Source organism: Arabidopsis lyrata (assembly GCF_000004255.2).
Source record: "Arabidopsis lyrata subsp. lyrata unplaced genomic scaffold ARALYscaffold_4, whole genome shotgun sequence".
Classification (NCBI taxonomy): Eukaryota; Viridiplantae; Streptophyta; class Magnoliopsida; order Brassicales; family Brassicaceae; genus Arabidopsis; species Arabidopsis lyrata.
The window spans coordinates 13007439-13029168 of NW_003302552.1; the positions used below are offsets into that span (position 1 = coordinate 13007439).

Below are 21730 nucleotides of genomic sequence, written 5' to 3' on the forward strand. Positions count from 1 at the left end.
ATTGTCCAAAAAATTTGGTTGTGTCCTTTAACTCTAAAAGAGAAAAAGGTATTCCGCTGCCGGGGTTTGAACCCGTTCATTCATTTGAAATTAACCGATGTGCTACAGCGAATCTTTTGGAAATACATCCATTCGATCAGTATATAAAATTATAAACTATAGAAAAAATAAGTGTGTTCTAACAAGAGGAGAGACTCTTTCAAAACAGAATTGTTCTAAGGTCGCTGAGCTCATAAGCTCTTGGATATCTTTTCTTTAAGTCGTTATTGCTTTCTCTTTGTTTTTATAACTCAAAAGACTCCACTAATAGTTAAGGTGTTGTTCTTGCTGAGATGTACCAGGGATCACATCGATCTTGAAAAACTCGTAAAACGTGTGTCCTTGATTTAATCTCCAAACGAATACCTTAAGTGTTTGTCATAGAATTCTCAACAAGTTGAAAATCTATCCAAATCTTGAAGAATGAACTCAGCATTTCTGTTATAAGATTTCTTTCAACTGCAAAATGATAAGCACAATCTTGATATTAGCTTCATACCATAACTAGAAGCACAAATCTTGAAGAAAGAAACTTGCAGCCAAGAAATTCCTTCATGAATCTCATTCAACACAAAACTCATCAAAGATCAAGACTCTGCTCTTCTCCAATGGTTTTTTCTTGCAAAGTCAACTTGTTTAGGTTTATTGGATTTGTCCTTTACCAAAAGAAAGAAAAAAGTATTCCGCTGCCGGGGGTTGAACCCGGATTTCATCATTTGAAATTAACCTGTGTGCTACAGCGGATCTATTTAACGTATCTCCGATTAACTAGTATATATATATATTAAGAATTAGTATTTTCTACCTATCACGTGTTAAGACCGATCACATATTAAGAGAAAGAGAGGAGAGCCACTAGTTTTGTTGGAGTGTTCTCTTAACAATGTGTGTTCTTGGTTCAATCTTTAAACCAATGGTGTGAGTGATAATAGGACGCTTATTCCATACAAACTCAAAATGCATTTGAGATCAAAACAAAGACCGTATTTGGGAGAGATAAGCACAATCTTGATATTAACTTCATAACGTGGAGAGATAAGCACTATCTTGATATTAACTTCATAACGTAGCTAAAAGTACAAATCTTGAAGCAACTTGGAACCACAAATTTCTTCTTGAATCTCATTCCATAATAAGCTCAATAATGATAAAAACTCTGCCTCGATATATCATATATGATATATCCAATAGTTTCTTCTTAGAAAGTCAACTTAGATAAGCATAATCAATTTTATAATAAAGAATGATGTAGAATATTCAAATATTTTGAATCTGTCCTGACTAAAAGAAAAGGAAAAAAGTATTCCGCTGACGGGGTTTGAACCCAGATTTCATTCATTGAAATTAACCGATGTGCTACAGCGAATCTGTTGAACATATCTCCATTCAATTAGTACATAAACTATAGAAAAATTAGTGTGTACTAACCTTAAGAAGAGGAGAGACTCTAATTTTCTTTGAGTGTTCTGGTTTGGAGCATTTAACAGGTAAGAATGAAGCGATTTCGTTGAATGTAACCCTCAGTAACTAGTCTAAGTCTATAAATAATTAGTATTTTCTACCTATCACATGTTAAGACCGATCGCATATTAAGAGAAAGAGAGGAGAGCCTCTAGTTTTGTTGGAGTGTTCTCTTAGTGTCCTTAATTCAATCTTTAAACCAGTGGTGTGAATAATGGTGTGGTTCTTCGATTGTACAAATTGGTATATACTAGATTCATGAATCAGAAACCGTATAAACCGAAAAACTCGAACCAAAAACTCAGATTGAACACCACTATTTAACTACTATCCGGTTGTTCGATCTAGTTTCAAATGATTACAAGAACTCTGATTTTCATCATTTGGTTTATAATTATGTGATAGTGAAACGACTCATTTTGTCAACTAAGCTCATTAAAGCATCTCATTGATCACATTCTCATAATAAAATTCAAATAGTAAAATACAAAATCAAAATGCAAAAAGAAAGATACAAAAATATGCTCCACGGGTTTCGTGGATTAGTATTTGCTTCGGCTTTGGTTCTACTTTAGTAGCTTCACCTTTAGTTCCCAACCAAGAACTTCTTTAGCTTTGCTTATGTCTTGTTTTCTCTGTTTTGGATCTGTTTTGGATCTGTTTTGGATCATCCCGTGTGTTCTTTACCATCTTTATCTCCACGTCCGGTTTAATAAGCTGCACCAATTCTCATTAATATACATTACTTATTTGTTACATAACTTTAATCACATTTATGCGAAATGAAATTAAAAAAGGATAATAATGCTAACTTCTTGAACCGTCTCAGCGAGCGCAACCATCGTGAATTCACCTGGATAGCGTATGTGTATAATTGTATATCGATCCGGTTTGGTCTCTTGCCAGACGCATTAGACCTTCCATCTACAGAACCAAAGTTGGACTACGTATCATTTTATAATATACGTTTTGGAGTTTGATTGGTAACCCGCAAAATGGTATGAATAATTTGTGTATCTTTTAAATTCTTTGTTTCCTATTTCTAAGTTCTTTCTCTAATCTGTAACACAAAGACTCCACCGAAAGAGAATTGTAAGATGATGTTATTGGCAAGATATACATGAAATCGCATCGATCTTGAATTCTCGTAAAATGTGTGTTCTTGATCCAATCGTCAAACAAATACTATTGAGTGATTGTGAGCTTCTTTGATCTAATTCGACAAAGAATTCTCAACGAGTTTAAACAATTAGGTTATGATAAACACAATCTTGATATTAGCATCAAACCGTGGCTAAAAGTACAAATCTTGAAGCAACTTGGAACCAAAGATTTCTTCTTGAATCTCCAATAGTTTCATCTTAGAAAGTCAACTTAGACAAGCATAATCAATTTTATAATAAAGAATGATGTAAAATGTTCAAATATTTTGAATCTGTCCTTTACCTGACTAAAAGAAAAGGAAAAAAAGTATTCCGCTGCCGGGGTTTGAACCCGGATTTCATTCATTGAAATTAACCGATGTGCTACAGCGGATCTATTGAACATATTTCCATTCAATTAGTACATAAACTATAGACAATTTAGTGTGTACTAACAACCTTAAGAAGAGGAGAGACTCTAATTTTGTTGGAGTGTTCTGGTTTGGAGCATTTAACAGGCAAGGATGGGTGCTTTGGCTAGAGAAGGACACGATGTCGTTGTGAGGCGGTTAGGATTCTTATCATAACTGAAAACAGAATTGTTATAAGGTAGTTGAGCTCAAAAGCTCTTGTATAGCTTCTCTTTAAGTCTTTTTGTTTTCTCTTTTTTCTATAACTCAAAGACTCCAGTAATAGTAAATTATAAGGTGTTATTCTTGCTGAGATGTACATGAGACCGCATCGATCTTGAAAAACTCGTAATAAGTTGAAAACCTATCCAAATTGGAATCAAAACAAAGAAGCACAAATCTTGAAGAATGAATTGCTTTAAGATTTCTTTCAACTGCAAAATGATAGCACAATCTTGGTATTAGCTAATTCATACCATAACTCGAAGCACAAATATTGAAGACAATCTTGAAGAAACTTGCAGCCAATATATTCCTTCATAAATCTTATTCATCACAAAGCTCATCAAAGATTAAAACTCTGCTCTACTCCAATGGTTTTTTTCTTACAAAGTCAACTTAGACAAGCAAAATCAATTTTATTAAAAAAAAATAGAGATATTTTATAGATTTATTTGGTCAGATGTTGAATTGTTTAGATGTATTGGATATGTCCTTTACCTGACTAGAAAGAAAGAACAAAAAAGGTATTCCACTACCGGGGTTTGAACCCGGATTTCATCAGTTGAAATTAACATGTGTGCTACAGCAGATTTGTTGAATGTATCTTCGATCAACTAGTATATAGTCTATATAAAAAATTAGTATTTTCTACCTATCACGTGTTAACCTATTAGGAGAAAGAGAGGCTTTGACCTTAAGCTTTAGAAGAAGATAGACTCTAATTTTTTGTTGTTTTCTCTTAACAATGCGTGTTCTTGGTTCAATCTTTAGTCTTTACACAAGTGGTGTGAGTGACAATGAGGTTGTACAAATTGACATAAACCAGATTCATAAATCAGAAACTCTATAAACCGAAAAACTCGAAAATCCGGATTGACACACTATTAGTTGTTATTCGTGTGATTTTTACAAATGATTTCAATTATTTGGGTACAGTACAGGGAAAACAGTTTGGACTTTTCCAAATTTTACAAGACCAGTGACAACTGACGATGAAATAACTCATTTTGTCCACTAAGCTTAAAACATCTCATTGATTACATTCTCATAGTAATAAAATTCAAGTAGTAACATCACTCCCTAAATGTTCCTCGTTAGGATGCTTATTCCCTACAAACTCAAAATGCAAAGAGAAAGATTAAAAGACATGATCCACATGTTTTGGGGATCAGTATGCGCTTGCTTCGGCTTGGAACCCCGGTATCAAACAAACAAACAAACAAACAAAACGATAAGAACACACAATTCCATGAAATTAAAATAGCAATTATTTTTCTTTCTTTTGTTTTGAAAATAAGCTTCACTTCTTCGAAACACCAAGCCTTAGACGAAAATCTTCTTCCATAAGAGGAAGCCCTTCACGTAGCTTCACCTTTGGTTCCCAACCAAGAACTTCTTTAGCTTTGCTTATGTCTGGTTTTCTCTGTTTTGGATCATCTGGTGTGTTCTCCACCATCTTTATCTCCACGTCCGGTTTAATAAGCTGCACAAATTCTCATTAATATAGATTACTTATTTGTTACACAACTATAATCACATTTATGTGAAATGAAATAACAAAATGACAATGCTAACCTCTTTAACCGTCTCAGCGAGCTCAACCATCGTGAATTCGCCTGGATTGCCTATGTTTATCGGTCCGGTTTGGTCCCCTTCCATCAAACGCATTAGACCTTCCACCTACAAAACCAAAGTTGAATCATGTATGCAATTGGATCTGCATGTTGTTGCCAATCATACTTTTTTAGTGGAATCGCGTTTTTCATTCTTCTTTTTTCCGCGATTCCGTAAGATTAATGCTAGTGAAATTGTGTAACCATCATTTCAGGAGTTTTAAATTTGTATCTCTTATATTCTATTCTGCCATCTTATTTACACATTATTATTTTTATCTTCTATGATTATGCGATTATGCAGAGTTATCAATCAAATATTTTGAATAATGAGTTGCTATATATGATAGAACATACCATGTCTGAAACATAACAGAAACTGCGGGTTTGTGTTCCCGGTTTCTGAACAGTCAGAGCTTCTCCCCTGCAAACCCAAAACGATGTTATCATACAAAGGCTTTAGGATTAGTCTAGGATTCGACTAAAAACTTACCCGGTTATTACAAAAAAAAACATATTCAAGAACTTGATTGAGGTTAGTTTCACCTGAGAGCCTGAGCGATGAAGTTGCTCACGACACGACCATCATCAATGTTCATACGAGGACCATATGTGTTGAATATCCTTGCTATGCGTATCTCTAAATTAATGGCCCCATAATAGTAATAACTAATAAGTAATCAGCCAATAAGCTTAAATCAAAGTTTTCAAGAAAACGGTAATAGAGTGATTAATTTTACCAATCCCATGTTGCCTATGGTAATCAAACATAAGTGTTTCTGCAACACGTTTTCCTTCATCGTAACAACTTCTAACACCTTATAGTCAAACTATTTTGTGTTAGTTAAAAATTTATAAACTGAGTTATTACAAATAATTTATAAATTTATAATGACTTACCGATGGGGTTTACATTTCCCCAATAGCTCTCGGGTTGAGGGTGAACCAAAGGATCACCGTACACTTCAGATGTCGAAGTAAGTAAAATTCTTGCGCCGACTCGCTTAGCTAGTCCTAACATGTTAAGTGTGCCAATCACATTTGTTTTTATCGTCTGCCATTAAAAAGATGAAGATATATATGATCATGACATAAACAATATATATCAGCATTTTTGCGAGTTTTGATTAACGAAATTTAACAAACCTTAACGGGGTTGTATTTGTAGAAAATTGGAGATGCAGGACATGCTAAATGGTAGATTTGATCAACCTCAACTAACAAAGGTTCAGTCACATCTGAAAAATCATAAGGATGAGTATTAACATTGTTCATTTGTTCTGGATAATGAGTATTAATTAAGTTGATTAATCAAGAAGATTTACCATGACGAATGAGCTCAAATCTTGGATGACCAATCCATTTCTTGAGATTGTCTTTTGATCCTGTGAAGTAATTATCCGCAACGATTACTTCATTCTTTTCATTTTGCATCAATTTATCAACGAGATGTGAACCAATGAATCCAGCTCCTCCGGTCACCAATATCCTCATATTTGACTGTATTTTCAAAATCATTCAACAAAATCAATTTCTGACCACGACATGGATCTTAGTGGTTTGTGGTAGTATAGTTGTTGCATCACCAAAGTCTTATAGGTAAGATTGAGATCTATACACAGAGTTTCAACTTTTTTTCCACTTATGACTTTGACTTAAACATAACTAATTGAGTACACTTTAAACTAGAGTAAATACTAAAAACTTTTATTGCATTTAGAACTCAATTGAACAAGAAGTTTAAAGAATATTTTTCCTGAAAAGAAAACAGAACTAACCTGAAAAAACTTGGAATTACGCAGAGGAGACGGCATCGGTGGTGGCTTTGTTGTCGTCGTTCCGTTAGAAGAATTCGTCGCCATTTTCTGCAAATTTGAATCAAATTTAATAAACTCTAATCACAGATTCATGATGAGATTTAGAAAACCATAAAAAAAGAAAAAGAGAGAGATTCATCATAAGATTTTTATAAAGAATACGCATGCATTTACATACACAATCACACGGATTAGAGAATTAATTAACCTGATGATCACTAAGAAGCTTGATGGAAAACAAAAAAAAAAAAAAAACTGTACACAATCACTCTTCTGATCTTGATGACAATAGAAGATTGGAATCAATATTTATACGCATGTAAATTAAAATAATAATCATATGAAACATGAAGATGAGTCCCACAAACACTACAAGAAATATCTACATTGATAGCATAAGAGGATAGCTCATTTTTCGTAACTGCTATGATAGATAACTTTTATTTTTGATTACGATATAATAGCACTAAAATCACGCTAAGTAAGAACATCACCAAATCAGAAGCTAAAATCACTTATTCCGCTAATATTTTGGTGAAAATTTCACTTAAGCGCCAAAAATAATTTCAGATCTAAAACTTTTAAGTGTCATGGTGTATAGCCAAAGCAAATAATAAACTTATTTTCTCTCAATGATAAAACATAAAAAAAAAAAAACCCCAAATCGAAAACCTCTGTCTCTTCAACTCCGACTCCACCACCGTAAAGCTCTTCGCCGACCTCATTTCATGTCCATTCCATCCTTATCCTTCATCCTCCAGCTTGGTTCACATGGTCGATTCCTCCGATACAGATAACACCAATCGGGACACGGATCTAGATCGAGATCGAGAGGCCACCAAGTTTGTTTCTGAATCGTCACGAGGTTTGTTTCATGGTGAGCTAGAGGTCTTCGCTTCTCAGGTATAGAGTTTCTGTTATTTCCTTTCTTGAATCTGTTGTTTTGCGGTTTTGATTCTCAGAATTTCATGAATTCGTGTGAAATATTCTTCCAAATCTGTATCTTGAATTATCGTCATGGTGTTGTAGTACTGAAGTAGAATTATTTTTTGTATCTTCTTAAAGCTTCTCAGACATGTACAAATATTGAATTGGGCTGAATTTTGCAGTGTTTGGGAATAATGTTCCTGGAGAGAAGAAGTATGGTGGTTTCTTTTTCTTTTTCTTCTCTTGCTTCTTCTCTGGCCACAAACTACTCTTTCATGGTAAGATTTGTGAACTAAGAAAATGTCTTTGTCTATTTGTTTTTCTCAGTTATGCAGATTAATTAATCAATCTCTTCTTGGTGTAGGTTCTGAATTCTTACCTCTTGATATTGAGAAAAATCGTAAGCTTACTTTGTCTTAGTTTTGGTATATGTGTAAAAAGGCTACTGCCATGGCTATTAACCGGATTTTGAATCAAACACAGCTTACATGAAAAATCATATGTTGGTTTCATCGGAAATGAGGATTGTTGTTGTTTTGCCTTTGTTATAGGGTGAATGAATCTTTTGACGCTAGAGAAATGGAGTATGTGCGGTTAGTATCCTCTGTTTGTTGGATATATATGGTGAGATCACATTTGTTTTGAACTTGTATTCTTTTGGTAAGTTGTGAAGAAGAGAGAGATGGAACCTTAGGAGTCTCTAGAAGTGACGCAGTCAAGGCTCTCTCCTACTCCGTTTCTTACTTTGCCTCAGTCAGGTTCGTCGAATTCTTTCTCGTAGCTTTCAACTTGTTTATCTTTTAAGAGAATAAGTTTTCGTTGCCTCAGTCAGGTTTGGTTTTATCTCTTAACTTCAGATGGTCCATTGAGCTATAAGTTTTCGTTGCATCAGTCAGGTTTGGTTTGATTGTACACCCCTAGATCTATTGGGTTATATCAATTTCTATCACTCTTTGTCGCTTTAGATCTTATCCCCAAATTCTTCTTCTTCTTAAAAGCTTTTGGGTTAGATTTTGTTAGGTTTTGATTGATTTGGGTTGGATTTATTTCTTAGAAGCTTTTGACCGGAGTGGAGTGGTGTATGTTCTGATGAACCTTTTCATGCCCTTAAGGTGTTCGACGAATTGCCTCATTATTGGCTGGCTTGTTTCTTAATTGTTTTGTGTTGATTTTGGTTTTGTGGTGTTGCTCTTGAACCTTTCAGGTGCTTACGATTCTTGTCACTAACCTATAGAAGAGTAGAGTAGAGTTCTGGTTTATCTTTGATGGGGTTTTGTTTCTTACCGTAAGTGAAGATGTTTCCAACTAGATCTTACTTTTGCATCTTTGGGATGGGTGTTTTTCCCCAGTCTAGAAATAAGTAATTTTCTGCTTAAGTTTTTGTTGGATTTCTTATCTCTTTTCCTTAATTTATGAAAGGTTGTGACTTTAGCAGTTTGATTAAACATATCTAAATGGGTATTGATTTGTTGATAGTTTAGAGAAAAGTCTTTGACTTTTAGCAGTTTCATTGAACAAGTCTATATGTAACTGAGTTTTATTACAATTCATGATTGGATTTCTGATTTTGTTGAAAGAAAGTAATGAGTTTTAAACTTAATTTGGTGCTTGTAGCTCTTCTGTGAAGAAATACTCATTGGATGCTCCTCTACGTCAACCTCTTTTAAGTTATCTCTCCTCAAGCACAAAGCTTTTACTCTAGAGGTTGGTTTGTGATTCATGTATTTTTGTGAGGCTTCTATGAACAGATTTCTGAGGTCATGGAGTTTAGATGTTTCATATTTGTTATGAGGAGTGCACTTATAGTTGTCTCTGCATTCAGATAATTGTGTTCACCAAAAACCCCAATCGAAGGGTACTTGTCTCTATTCAATGATTTCTTATATTTGATTCGTTGGATATTGAGATGTCTTATAGATAACTTGACTGCTTATTACCTTATTCATGGCTGCAGGAAGATGAAAATTAAGAATTTGCAAAGTCTACGGGTATCAAGAGCTTTGTAAGGAACTACTCTCGGAACAACTGTGTACTTGAGTTCGTGAACGTTTATGAGCCAACCATTTGGATGTATCTAGGAAAGCTACGATTTTTCTACCACAGTCGGCTTTGAAATCTATATTTTCTGTTATTAGTAATGTAAGTTAGTATAAGAATTGGTATAATATTATGTATTACTTGTTTTGGGTAATGTAATATTGTTATTGTTTATGTTGATGATTTATGGAATATAAATTTATTGATAAATCTAATTTAATAAATTCTGTAAAATATAAAATAGAAAAATTATATAAATCGAAATAACAAAATAGCAAAATAAGTGTTACGACACAATATAACAAAACATCGATTAAAAATGTTATAAAACAATATAAAGCAACACTAAATATATGCTACAAGAAAGTATTTTAAAACAATTGATTAGTGCTATAATAGAACGGCCTATAATAGCATTCGGAAAAAATGCTATTGTATATGGGAGGTCTACCATAACAGGGGCATAACATAGCGTTTATGAAATCGCTATTAATGACATTTAATAGCTCTTCTCTCATGCTAACAATGTAGATATTTCTTGTAGTGAAAATTTGTTAACTACGCAAAAAATAAAATAAGGCTCGTGGAAACTAAAAAAAAATTCCATACCAGAAAAATCGAAGCTTCAAATGAACGAAAAGTGAGACTACGAAATGCACCAAACCCAATTTTAAGTTGGTCACCAAACGTCGCTTACGAATAAAGTTTAAATAAACAAATGAGAACGTTTTATATCATCAAGAAAGAGAGATGACAAAAAAAAAGAAAGATAAGAGAAAACAAAGACTCAGAGAGTTTGACTTTTCACTATTAAGAATTACGACTGAGGAAGGGAGATGGAATAATAAATTATTGGTTTTAAGGATTTTATAGATCTTAAGTTTCGAGATTTGCGACTCGATTAAATATTTAAACTTGTAAGATCAGCTTAGAGTATTAATAAAAATAAAAGAAAGAAAAACAAAGAAAAAAGAAGAAGCTTATTACATATTGACTGGAGTTTACGTGAGATATGCACCGTAGGAATCGAATTTTATTCGCAATTTATCGAGAATAAGATTTTTTCTTTGATTTTAGATTTTAAGTGTTTATTTATTCCACGAAAAAAATAAAACTAAAACAGAGATTTTTAATTAGAAATATAAATGATCCGAGATTTTGTTATCTGACTATTCTTTTTTAATGAGTGTAAACATTGAGTAATCAACTCAACATATTTGTTTAATAGACTTAAAACATGGCACTATTTTTTATTGGTCAACTAAAAGTATAGTTTTCAGTGGGAATAAATCATGGCTAAATTGCATGGCAGGGCATAAGACCATGTTTTAATTTCATGTTTTGGCAAAGTGAGAATTGGTTTTCAAGTTTTGACAATTTAGCCAAAATCTGACTATTTTACCCCTGTCAGCGTAACGATGTACTGTTCACTGTACGGTTCAGTTATGCGGTTCAGTTACGTACACTGTTTCGGTTAGGCAATATATTTTCATTTTTAATTGATTTCTGCGGCTGTACAGTGAAAAATGGGGATTACTAACATTAAAAAACAATTAGACATGAGGATTTAATGCCCAAAAAGTTTAGACATGACTCATGTCACAATTAATGCAAAAGTCATCATTACTTTTTCTAATATTAGTTTATATGTGTGAATAGTTGTAAGAGATAAACATGATCCATCAAACAAACAAATTAGTCTGAACGAATGTGATGCTGGAGAAGTTTTGATCTTCTTGATTTACAAAGTTTGGAGCCAAGACAAGCATTGATCGTGTAAGTAATGAAATTGGTTAAGAAGTTTTTTTTTATAACACACTAGGGTCTTGATTGTGTTCGAAATCAACATTGTTTTTATATAAAAACCCAGAATATTTTTATTTCCAATTTTTTTAGTTGAAAATGCTAAATGAGGATAGATTTATGTATATAAGTGTGTAGTTGGGAATTCTTTTTGTTTTTTTGTAGATATAATCATGCTTTCATTTTCATTTAATGGGATTCTGCTGAATTTATGATGCAGGTGGGTAATGGATATTCCCGTATTTACTATGGTGGGTGAGTGGAGATGCAAAGAAGAAGAATGGAAATTTGAACCATGGGAAGGCTGGTTTGGTCGTTGTGTACGTGTTAAGGAAAACATGATGTACACGGAATTTGTACGTACATTATGCGAGGTTTTCAGTTTGAAGTCCACCGAATGCAATCCAATAATTAGTTACTGGATGCCGGGAAAGATGTCAGTGATGATAGAAAGTAAACGCCCTCCTTTCTACATTGACAATTAAATGAGCCTGGATACGTTCTTTTTGATTCGTGGTGGGGATCCTAGTGTCAACTTGTTTGTCTCTTTCATTACAACCGTCAAGGCACTCGGGAATAATGTCCCTAGGACTGATGGTGACGATGCTGAAAGTGACCGTGTGTGTGGGAGTGCAAAGACACCAAATCCTATCTTAGCGGCTTCAAATGTGGATGCAAATAATGAGGCCGTAGATGAACAAGACGACGTACAAGAAGATAAAACAGATGAGGATGAAGAGGAGGAGGACACCGAAGATGGTGATGGGTATGATGATCATCAGGGCGACGATGGATTTTTTAGTTGAGGAAGAAAAGTATGGTAGATATGTACGTGTTAAAGAAAATATGACGTACACGAATCTGACGTGTACGTTATGTGTGGTGTTTAGCTTGAAGTCTACTAAATTTCATCCAAAAATTAATTACTGGATACTGGTAATAATGTCGATGATGATTGAACATAAACGCCCCTATGTCTACATTGACAATCAAATGAGGTTGGATACATTTTATTTTATTCTTAGTGGAGATTCAAGTGTAAATATATTTGTGTCCTTTTAACCAACACTTCGAGAAAGGTGTGAATAGTGTTTGAATGTAGAAAGCCAACATTGATGAAACCAATCATTGGTTAGAGGTGAAAACACAACAAAAACCATATCGGAGGCTCCAAATGTGAAAAAAACAATAAGAACGTAGACGAGAAAGAAGAAGTAGATGACAATAAAGATGTTGAAAAGAATGATAAAATGACGAAAAAGAGGAGACGAAAAAGAGGAGGATGGGGATGAGGAGGACGACGAAAACGTCGATGAAGATGACGAGGACAATGACGGATCAAGTGGATGGGAAGAATGTCTTAGAACCGACTATAGACGCTAATAATGAAGATTGCGATTATAACAAGTGGACTGATTTTGTTATTGATAAATATTCAATAGGACATATCGGGAAAATGGTAACACCATCCGACTATGAAACTAATAGGGAAATTCATATCATATACTAGAAACGTGTACGTACACTACTGAACATGTATGTGATAGAAAAAGCATCGATGATTTAAAAAGATGGTGACATTCAACCATCTTTTAGTCCTAACTGGGAGATATGACATGATTTGGAAGATTGTAAGTACACTAATTACTGTGTAGACGAGGCATTATATGAAGGTGAATATTTGACCTACACGAATACATATGGACATGGTAGAGGTGAAATGCATGGTAATGGTTTGGTATTGGAGGATCATCAAAGGGGATATTACTTGAATCAAAGTACAGTTTAGTGAATGTGAATGAGTCTTACGAAGTGTATAATTGTTTTTCTACAATGCTAAGCACTAAGCCGAAGAGACTCGATGATGATTTTTCTCTTTTCTTCGACAATTTAACCAATGTCTAACTGATAAGAAAGAAGTAAAATAGTACAATATGGAAAGACAATTTTTTGCGGGAAATCCCTATACTCTAAATACCCGGTACCAAATGAGTCCCATGGAAACCAAACCGAATATCTTAATGCTTAGGGCTAGTATGAATTATCATGATGACTATGTATGTTAAGGACGATACAAATATCATTGTTAAGACAATGTACTAGCGTAAATAGGTGCATACACATGCATATTAGGAAAGTTAACGTACACAAGTACATCCATTGGAGACTATGTACGTAAACATGTAATACTATGTACGTGAGAAACGAGGTAGTGATCATGACAGAGAGAATGGTGTTATTACCACCAAGTGTAGCGTCTTGCCAGGAGAGAAGTAAAACTATCACAAACAAGTGAGATTGGAACATTCTTTTTATTCATATTAGCAATTTTAGTGTAAATTGTATCGTTTTTTCCAACCCGTTAAGGATAGTGTGAATAGTGTGTGCATGATGAATAGCATTGCTGATGAAACTAACCATGGGTCAGAGGTGGAAACAATGAAGAAGTAGATGAGGAAGAAAAAATAGAGGGCGATAAAGAGGATGAAAAGAAAGAAGATGAGGATGACGAAGAGAAGAAAGAGGACGATAAAGATGACGACTATGAACAATAGTAAAGGTAATGGCGAAAATTACATTACAACAAGTGGACTGATTTTTTTGTTGAGAAATATGGGATAAGATATGTCAGGAATGTTGGTGACACTCAACTTACTGTGAGGCTAGCATAAAAATTCAGTTGATTATTAGAAACGTGTACGTATATTAATTAACGTGTACGTGATTTATAAAGCATCATTGGTTTATGTAATTAAAGTTGATTATTCGACACATGTACGTACACATAAGAAATTCGCTGAAGGGTATAATTGTAATTGTGTAGTCATCTTCCACCTGAGTATTATCTACTTCTGCAACCCTAAATTTACAGCCGTCATTAATCTTCCACCTGAGTATCTACTTCGTCGTTTGTTTTTTTCCCAGCCATCTCAAAGGTTGCTATCTCGCCGGAGGTTTCTTAGTTCCTCTTCGCCGGAAAACCTACAACTTTCTCTTCGCCGGTTTTTGGAGTTCAATGTGATGCCTCAAATCAAGTAGCCGCAATTCGAACGGGGATGTCGAAAACGAATATGGATGAATGAATTCAGAACTGATTTCTACTTCTCTCTCGAATCTCTCCGTCTCTCTGTCGTTGTTCTTCTTCGTTTTCTTGAAAATCGCAAAGTAACTGTATCGTTTGGTTTAACTCCTTAGGGCATTTTCGTCATAAATTGGCTTAAATGTCAAAACGTGAGAAGCAAATCTCACTTTGCCAAACGGTGAGAACAAATCTTTTTTTCAACACAAACGTGAAAATTTCTTATAAATCAAACCCATGAAAAAACGAATTAATGACACATCCCTGAACCTTTTACTATTACGCCACCACCACTATAGAGGTTCGCAGATCTAAACCTAACAAAGATTATCGCGTTAACAAACTCAAGCTTTTTCTGTAAGACTGTAGCAATCATAAAAGAGTGTATTATGATACATGGTTTGAATGGTTCATTCACTACAGGAAAAATAATTATTAGTAACACCATAAAAACGCTATCTAATGTTATGATAGCGTTATTAAAAACGCTATCTCATCGCCCGCGACAATAGGTCGGCGACTTTAGATAGCACTTTTGGTATATGCTATCTAAATTAAAATATTAATAGCGGATTTATCTCTGCTATCGTATATTCTATAATAACATTTCAATTTTGTTATCAAATCTATTATTCATAATATGTGGTTTTGAATTTTGCATATTGAATTTTATTAATAGGAGCTCTAATTTAATTTACAAACACCCAAAACAATCGATAATAATAATAATAATTTTTATTAAGAGACCAAAAGGATTTGTATTTAATGAAGAACAACAATACATATCACAATTTTTTTCTACTTAGAAACTTCTAAAGATACATATATTCACCAAGGCGTATTCACAATCTTGATTCTTCCAACTCCAGTTGACTACAACACGGCACATAACTATTGCATAAAACGAATCCTGTAAAACTAATTCATCACATATGGACAAGGATAAAATCAAAAGCAGAAACAGAACAGCTAAGAACAGCCATCGAGGTTAAGAGAGTGTGTATATACCCAAAACAGATCAAACAAGAGAGTGTGAACTTATCACCAACAGCCAATTGATAAACCTTTGTTTTAACCTATAAATGCATAAACATTTCCAAGTTGTGGCTCGTAGCTTGAAAGCGAGTAACTGTAACAACAAACACACACATTCCCACAACAAAAATCATTGTAGGTTTAAGAGAAAGCCACCTAATCTGAAGACAAAACAAAACTTCGCGAGACTAAAAACTTAAAATGTTGAGATTTTTCCACAAAACTCAGACCAAAAAAAGATAACCGTAAGAACTCATTAATTAATACATAAACAAACGTTGATTGAAGCCATAAGAAAGCTCTAGAAATCGTGAGTGAGGTTAATAAAGTATATACCTTAATCAAACTTTTTGCCATCAGGGTCTAGCTTGTCGAAAATGAAAATATCCTTTAATAAAATGATATTGCTCGCCACCTGCAAACACGGAAATCCACTAATTACTAGCTCCTTCTCCATACTCAAGGCTAGCCCTGCAAGTAAATAAAAATTACAATTTGACTATATATATAATCACTGTAATTATAAGACATCAATGGAAATAACATTGCAAATTCATACCTTGGAAGCCAACAGGGCCGGCCCAAGGCTAAAGCCCGTAAAGCATGGGCTTTAGGCATCAGATATCTATAAAACGATTTAAGGGCATCATTTTACAGATATTTATTGTGGTAGAGTGGTTATCACCTTCAGTCTCTTCTTAGATCTGCCGAGTTCGAACCTACTCAGTGTACTTTTTATAGAAATTTTTTTTAATTGTATTTAATGATGGGCCAACTCATTTTCCCTTGGGCCGGCCCTGGAAGCCAAACCCAAGTTTTGTCCATCTTACAACAATAACACCACAGCTCGACCACCAATTATACATACATTTTTGAAAGATGTTTGATCAAAAACTCAAATCACACCAAACGCAAGGATCAAATAAATATAGAAATGGAACCAATTACCTACACAATAAAAAGAATATGCCAAGGATCTTAAAACACGAATCTGCAAAAAGAAAATGACTAAATCATTTAGAGACAACAAAGATAAATTAACAGAGACACGAATCTGCTTAAGGATTGCAAAATCACTAAACCAGACTATGCTAATACCTGATAGTCCTTTGTCTATGCAAAATCGACATGTAGAAACAATCAAATACTTGAATTAAAGACAAAAAAAAACAAAGACATGAACCAAACAAAAAACAAGACATCGTTCAAGAACATGAAACAAGACATCGTTCAAAACAAGATTGTTCGTTGTCAGTTTTTTAGCTCTCGCGCTGAATTTGAGCTACCAAGAACATGAAATCAAATTAAACACAGAAAATTTACCAACCTAAACCCTAAAATCGAAAACCCAAATCGAAACTAGAGAAATATCGAGGAAGCCCTAAAGATTGAACTCAATGAAACCCCAAATTGAAGAAAAACCCTAAAGATTAAACTCAATGAAACCCCAAATTGAAATAATATACCTTCAACTGGACAACAACGAAATAGCTGCTGGGATTTGTGCTTGACAGAGTCAGATTACAAGGAGAGAGCAAGAGTGAACAAGAATGCAAGAGAGTCATCGAAACAGTCTCAGACTTGAGAAGAACAAATTTCGAAGAACAATAGCTAATCAAGCCAAAGGAGACGAAAGTCTCGTATTTTGGAAAGAAGAAATTTTTGAAGAACAGTAGCTAGTCGAGCCAAAGGGGATAGATGAAAAGACTTAGTAAAATTTTCTTTTTCGAGCCAAAGGGGGAGAACAATTTTTAGGTCAATTGTCTTCTTTTTGGAGCCTAAAATAATTGGACTTCCCGCTTTTCATACCGTAGCGTTTTCATTTGGTTTCTGCAATTAAAAAACTAGAGACAAACAAAACTTTTATTACTCGGAGTTACGGTTTATCAATAAAAACCTATCGTAGCGTTTTAACTTTTGTAAACGCTATCAAAAAATCACGGGTAAGTCAATAATAGCATAAGTACATAAAACGCTATAGGTCAGTGCTATTAAAAATGGGAAAAATGTCAAAAAATTTGCGAACTTTCAAATTTGGGACGAAAAAAACATGAACTTTCGAAATGTCATTTAAATCATGTAGTTTAGGCTGACTTTTTGACAAAATAGTGAAGTTTAGTTTGACTTGGCCATTTCGGGCATCCCGTTAAATTTCCGTTAGATTTCTCTGTTGAGTCAAAACGACGTCGTTTTGAAACTCTGAAACGACGTCGTTTCATTAGAAAATAATATGGAAAAACTGCATCTGTCAGGTATTGAACAGCTGACCTACTGGACTAATGAGAGGTGCTCAACCGTTGCACTACGATAACATTTTGGTATTGTACAAATACCGAACATATATATACTAACAAAAAACTATGTACAATTAATTAAAACAATATACAATTTATTAACAAAAACAAAACTAAAAAGCAATAACCAAACATATACAAATATTAAATATACTTCCATAAATTTATATTTTGAAATTTTTAAATATTTAATTTTATATATAAAGATTTCTTCTTTATTTGGAAAATTGGTTTTTTTCCTAAATTATAAAAAAAAAACAAAAATGAAACTTATAGAATATAGTAAATTAAATATATGACATAAAATTTATACAATCTTTCTCACATAAATATAAAATTTATATAATTCTTTTCACATAAATATAGGATTAAAGATTGTATAAATTATAGGATTATAGGATTGTAAAAATTTCAAAATATATATTTATGGAAGTATATTTAATATTTGTATATGTTTGGTTATTGTTTTTTAGTTTTGTTTTTGTTAATAAATTGTATATTGTTTGAATTAATTGTATATAGTTATTTGTTAGTATATATATGTTCGGTTTGGTACAATACCAAAATGTTATCGTAGCGCAACGGTTGAGAACCTCTCATTAGTCCAGTAGGTCAGCTGTTCGATTCCTGACAGATACAGTTTTTCCATCTTATTACGTCTGGTTAACGGAAATTTAACGGGATGCCCGAAATGGCCAAGTCAAACTAAACTTCACTATTTTGTCAAAAAGTCAACCTAAACTTCATGATTTAAATGACATTTCGAATGTTCATGCTTTTTTCGTCCCAAATTTGAAAGTTCGCGAATTTTTTGACATTTTTCCCTATTAAAAACTAACATTCTTGTAGTGATTGGTTAACGCCGGTTATCTGATGATTGGTTTAATATGATTATGAGAAATGTATATATAAGCTTAAGTATATTTTAGTTTTGGTTAAGCTTTGTAACAAACATTTACATGTTAATAAAGATTCTGTTAGATCTAAATTTGAGCTCTCCTTCGTTCTCTTCTCCGGCTTAATATTTCCGGTGTATCGGACTTCAATAGAGTGAAAGAGTAAGGCAAACAAAAAAGAGAAAGAATTATGAAACAATTTTTTTTCATTAATTGTTAAACTATACACTTGTTTTCTTTATACTGTATATATGTATATACTATGCTAACATAAGCTTAAGTTTTTACCAAAAAAAACATAAGCTTAACTACATATGCTAACATTAACCAAAGAGTAAAATACTCATGATACATATATATATTTTTTTCGTGTAATTTAAACAAAAAAACTTTTTTTTGTGTGTCCTCTAAACCCGAATTCCGTTCCCCTGGGTTCTCGATTTTTTGTTTGCTTTACTCCAATATATTTTATGGGTTTCAAAATCTCCTTCTCTACCATTATCAAATTCTCATTAAAATTTTTAGAGATTTTTTCCCATTTATCGAAAGAAACTTATAAAATTTTAACTGAGCAGGAGACCTAAACTTTCGAAAATAGTTTGGGATAAAATAGGATATACAGTAGATCCATTAACAAATGAGTTAATTACGGCCTATGGACTTTTTTTTATGGCATTTGGGTCACAAGCCATTTATCTGATTGTCTTTTAGATTTGCCACTTATATACTACTTAAAATTACATTTTTACTCTAGCGAAACCAAAGAAGAAAAAAAATCTGCATTTTTTCTTTTTTTTTTTTAATTACATTCTACCTCCACCAAGCTTCTCTCTCTTCTCGTGCAGTCTCTTTTTCATAAAAAGCCATTGATTACAGTGATAATACATACAAGCGTCTCAATTTTTAATTTCAGATCTTACAATCCATAAAGAAGTTCCGATTCTCGTTTCTCATTCGTGATCTTCAACAGAAATTATCAGATTTTACACTGAATTTTGTCTTCCCGAATCAGAATTCTCTGATTAAATCCACTTTTCTGTATTAGGAGACAGTATATTTACGCTTTAACTCTGCTAATTTATCCATGTTCTATCTGTTGGCCCTGCTTTTTCTTTCTATTTGGGTTTAGTATGCTGTTGGATCTAGGGTTTAGTTTTAATAAATTTGGATTCATATGTAAAAAAAAAAAAAAAACTTGGTTCATACGATCAATCAAACAATTTATTGTAGGGCAAAAACATTATTTCGCATTGCTGGATAATGGCAAATCTAAAAACCCATCAACTAAATGGCAAAAATCAAAAATGGTAGCCCAAAAGGGACAACTCTTGTAATAATCCCAGAAAAACAGAGGAATAAAGTTTCAAAGTGTTGACCAACAATGTTTAAGTCGTTTAAATTTAACCGAATAAGGAAAACAAAACCTGGGCTCGAATTCCAGCAGGGAAAAACTAAGAGATCTAGCACATTTTTCCCAAAACTTTCCAAATGTACCACATTTGGAACTGTCTTTCCAATCCTACCACATTTGGTCCGTGGAGTTACGATTTTATCCTCCTTTGTTGGGGCAGTTTTCGCGCTCCATGATGCAACGATTTGACTTCTCTTAACTGTTTTGCTTTCCTATTTATCTCTCACCCCTCGAGACACGTGCGCTTTAACAAAGAAGCATTATCTCTCATGAGACTAAACTATTAACCTTCGTTTTTGTCTCGAGATCTTGTCTTCGATTGAAAATTCTCTGTTTTGTCTAGATCTTGTCCCCGATTTCATTATCCTGCTCTATTATCATGAATCTCACATCTTGTCCACCAATTGTTCTTGTTTAAAAGTTTTGAATTTTATATAGATTTCACATCATCTATTTTGGTCCACAGATCTAATTCTGGATTTCTTCTCATATGAACTTGTCTCCGATCTAATTCTATTACTCATTTGATCTGAATTTGTCCTCGATCTAATTCTATTACTCATTCGATCTGAACTTGTCCCCGATCTAATTATATTACTCATTCCATATGAACTTGTCACCGATATAATTATATTACTCATTCGATCTGAACTTGTCCCTGATCTAATTCTATTACTCATTCCATATGAACTTGTCCCTAATCTACTTCTATTACTTATTCGATTTTGAATTTGTCATTTATCTAATTCTATTACTCATTCGATCTAAACTTGTCCCCGATATAATTTTATTACTCATTCGATATGAACTTGTCTTGATCTAGTTCTATTACCCATTTGAAAACAGTTTATCAATTATATAGTTTTGGTCCACGACATTAAATCGGCTCACATTTAGATCTGGGTTTCTTCTCATATGAACGTGTCTCTGATCTAATTCTATTACTCATTTGATCTGAACTTGTCCTCTATCTAATTCTGGTACTCATTCGATTTACTCATTCAAAATCTAAATCTGGGTTTGAAAATAGTTTATCAATTATATAATTTTGGTCCACGATGTTAAATCGGCTACACATTTAGATCTGGGTTTCTTCTCATATGAACTTGTCTCCGATCTAATTCTATTACTCATTTGATCTGAACTTGTCCTCGATCTAATTCTGGTACTCATTCGATATGAACTTTTCCCCGATCTAATTATATTACTCATTCCATATGAACTTGTCCCCGATTTTAATTTAATATTATCTAATATATTAAGAGAATAATTGTAAACGTGCAACATTAAATGCAGACTGCTTCCTCTTGTCCAAGTTGTCCCTTTCTCTGACACACACTTTTCTCTCCATCAAGGGTAATTTCGTCCGGCTTTAGGCATGTTGTAACAAAATATGGTACATTTGGAAAGCTTTTCTCAAATGTGGTAGATTTGGAATGCCATCTTTCGAAATGTGGTAGATTTGGAAAGATTACCTTCGAGCAGCCACACATACTTACACTTTTTAAAACATTTATACTATTTTATTTTCTAACATTTGAATA

The 21730-nt window shown here is 33.4% G+C and overlaps 1 protein-coding gene and 2 long non-coding RNA genes across 20 annotated transcripts; 1 reads left to right on the forward strand and 2 right to left on the reverse strand.

Moving 5' to 3' along the window:
* Positions 1-2051: 2051 nt before the first annotated feature.
* LOC9317074 (UDP-glucuronic acid decarboxylase 6) lies at positions 2052-10382 on the reverse strand. 4 transcript variants are annotated; one of them, XM_021028783.1, is made up of 11 exons: positions 6913-7063; positions 6666-6752; positions 6213-6387; positions 6034-6125; positions 5788-5941; positions 5628-5705; positions 5434-5527; positions 5245-5311; positions 4850-4954; positions 4686-4757; positions 2052-2123 (listed from the first exon to the last, which is right to left on the reverse strand). In XM_021028783.1, the coding sequence occupies exons 2-11, from the start codon at positions 6747-6749 to the stop codon at positions 2067-2069; spliced, it is 978 nt and encodes a 325-aa protein (XP_020884442.1). In that variant the 5' UTR covers positions 6750-6752; positions 6913-7063; the 3' UTR covers positions 2052-2066. The 4 variants fall into 4 exon arrangements, with proteins under 4 accessions (XP_020884442.1, XP_020884441.1, XP_020884439.1 ...); XM_021028782.1 differs by lacking the exons at positions 2052-2123; positions 6913-7063 and adding an exon at positions 10278-10382 and having other exon boundaries at positions 4262-4757; XM_021028780.1 differs by lacking the exon at positions 2052-2123 and having other exon boundaries at positions 4262-4757; positions 6913-7062.
* LOC110229203 lies at positions 7284-9878 on the forward strand. Of its 14 annotated transcripts, none has more exons than XR_002332705.1 (6): positions 7286-7607; positions 7814-7909; positions 7996-8389; positions 8489-8527; positions 8686-9486; positions 9586-9878. It is a non-coding gene; the product is annotated as an uncharacterized LOC110229203 (long non-coding RNA). The 14 variants fall into 14 exon arrangements; XR_002332704.1 differs by having other exon boundaries at positions 7289-7607; positions 7996-8743; positions 8836-8916; positions 9246-9486; XR_002332702.1 differs by having other exon boundaries at positions 7297-7607; positions 7996-8031; positions 8183-8224; positions 8305-9486.
* Positions 10383-15266: 4884 nt separating the features above from the next.
* LOC110229545 lies at positions 15267-17383 on the reverse strand. Of its 2 annotated transcripts, none has more exons than XR_002332946.1 (4): positions 17052-17383; positions 16145-16576; positions 15922-16000; positions 15267-15679 (listed from the first exon to the last, which is right to left on the reverse strand). It is a non-coding gene; the product is annotated as an uncharacterized LOC110229545 (long non-coding RNA). The 2 variants fall into 2 exon arrangements; XR_002332945.1 differs by having other exon boundaries at positions 15922-16056; positions 17052-17381.
* Between the last annotated feature and the right edge of the window lie 4347 nt (positions 17384-21730).

What these genes read in the sequence shown, in the direction of transcription:
- LOC9317074 (XM_021028782.1), bottom strand. Translation starts at nt 6,749, where the DNA reads ATGGCGACGAATTCTTCTAACGGAACGACGACAACAAAGCCACCACCG. An exon ending in ACAAATACAACCCCGTTAAG is followed by an intron (nt 5,942 to 6,033) that starts GTTTGTTAAATT and finishes TTTTAATGGCAG; the next exon opens with ACGATAAAAACAAATGTGAT. An exon ending in CCATAGGCAACATGGGATTG is followed by an intron (nt 5,528 to 5,627) that starts GTAAAATTAATC and finishes CCATTAATTTAG; the next exon opens with AGATACGCATAGCAAGGATA.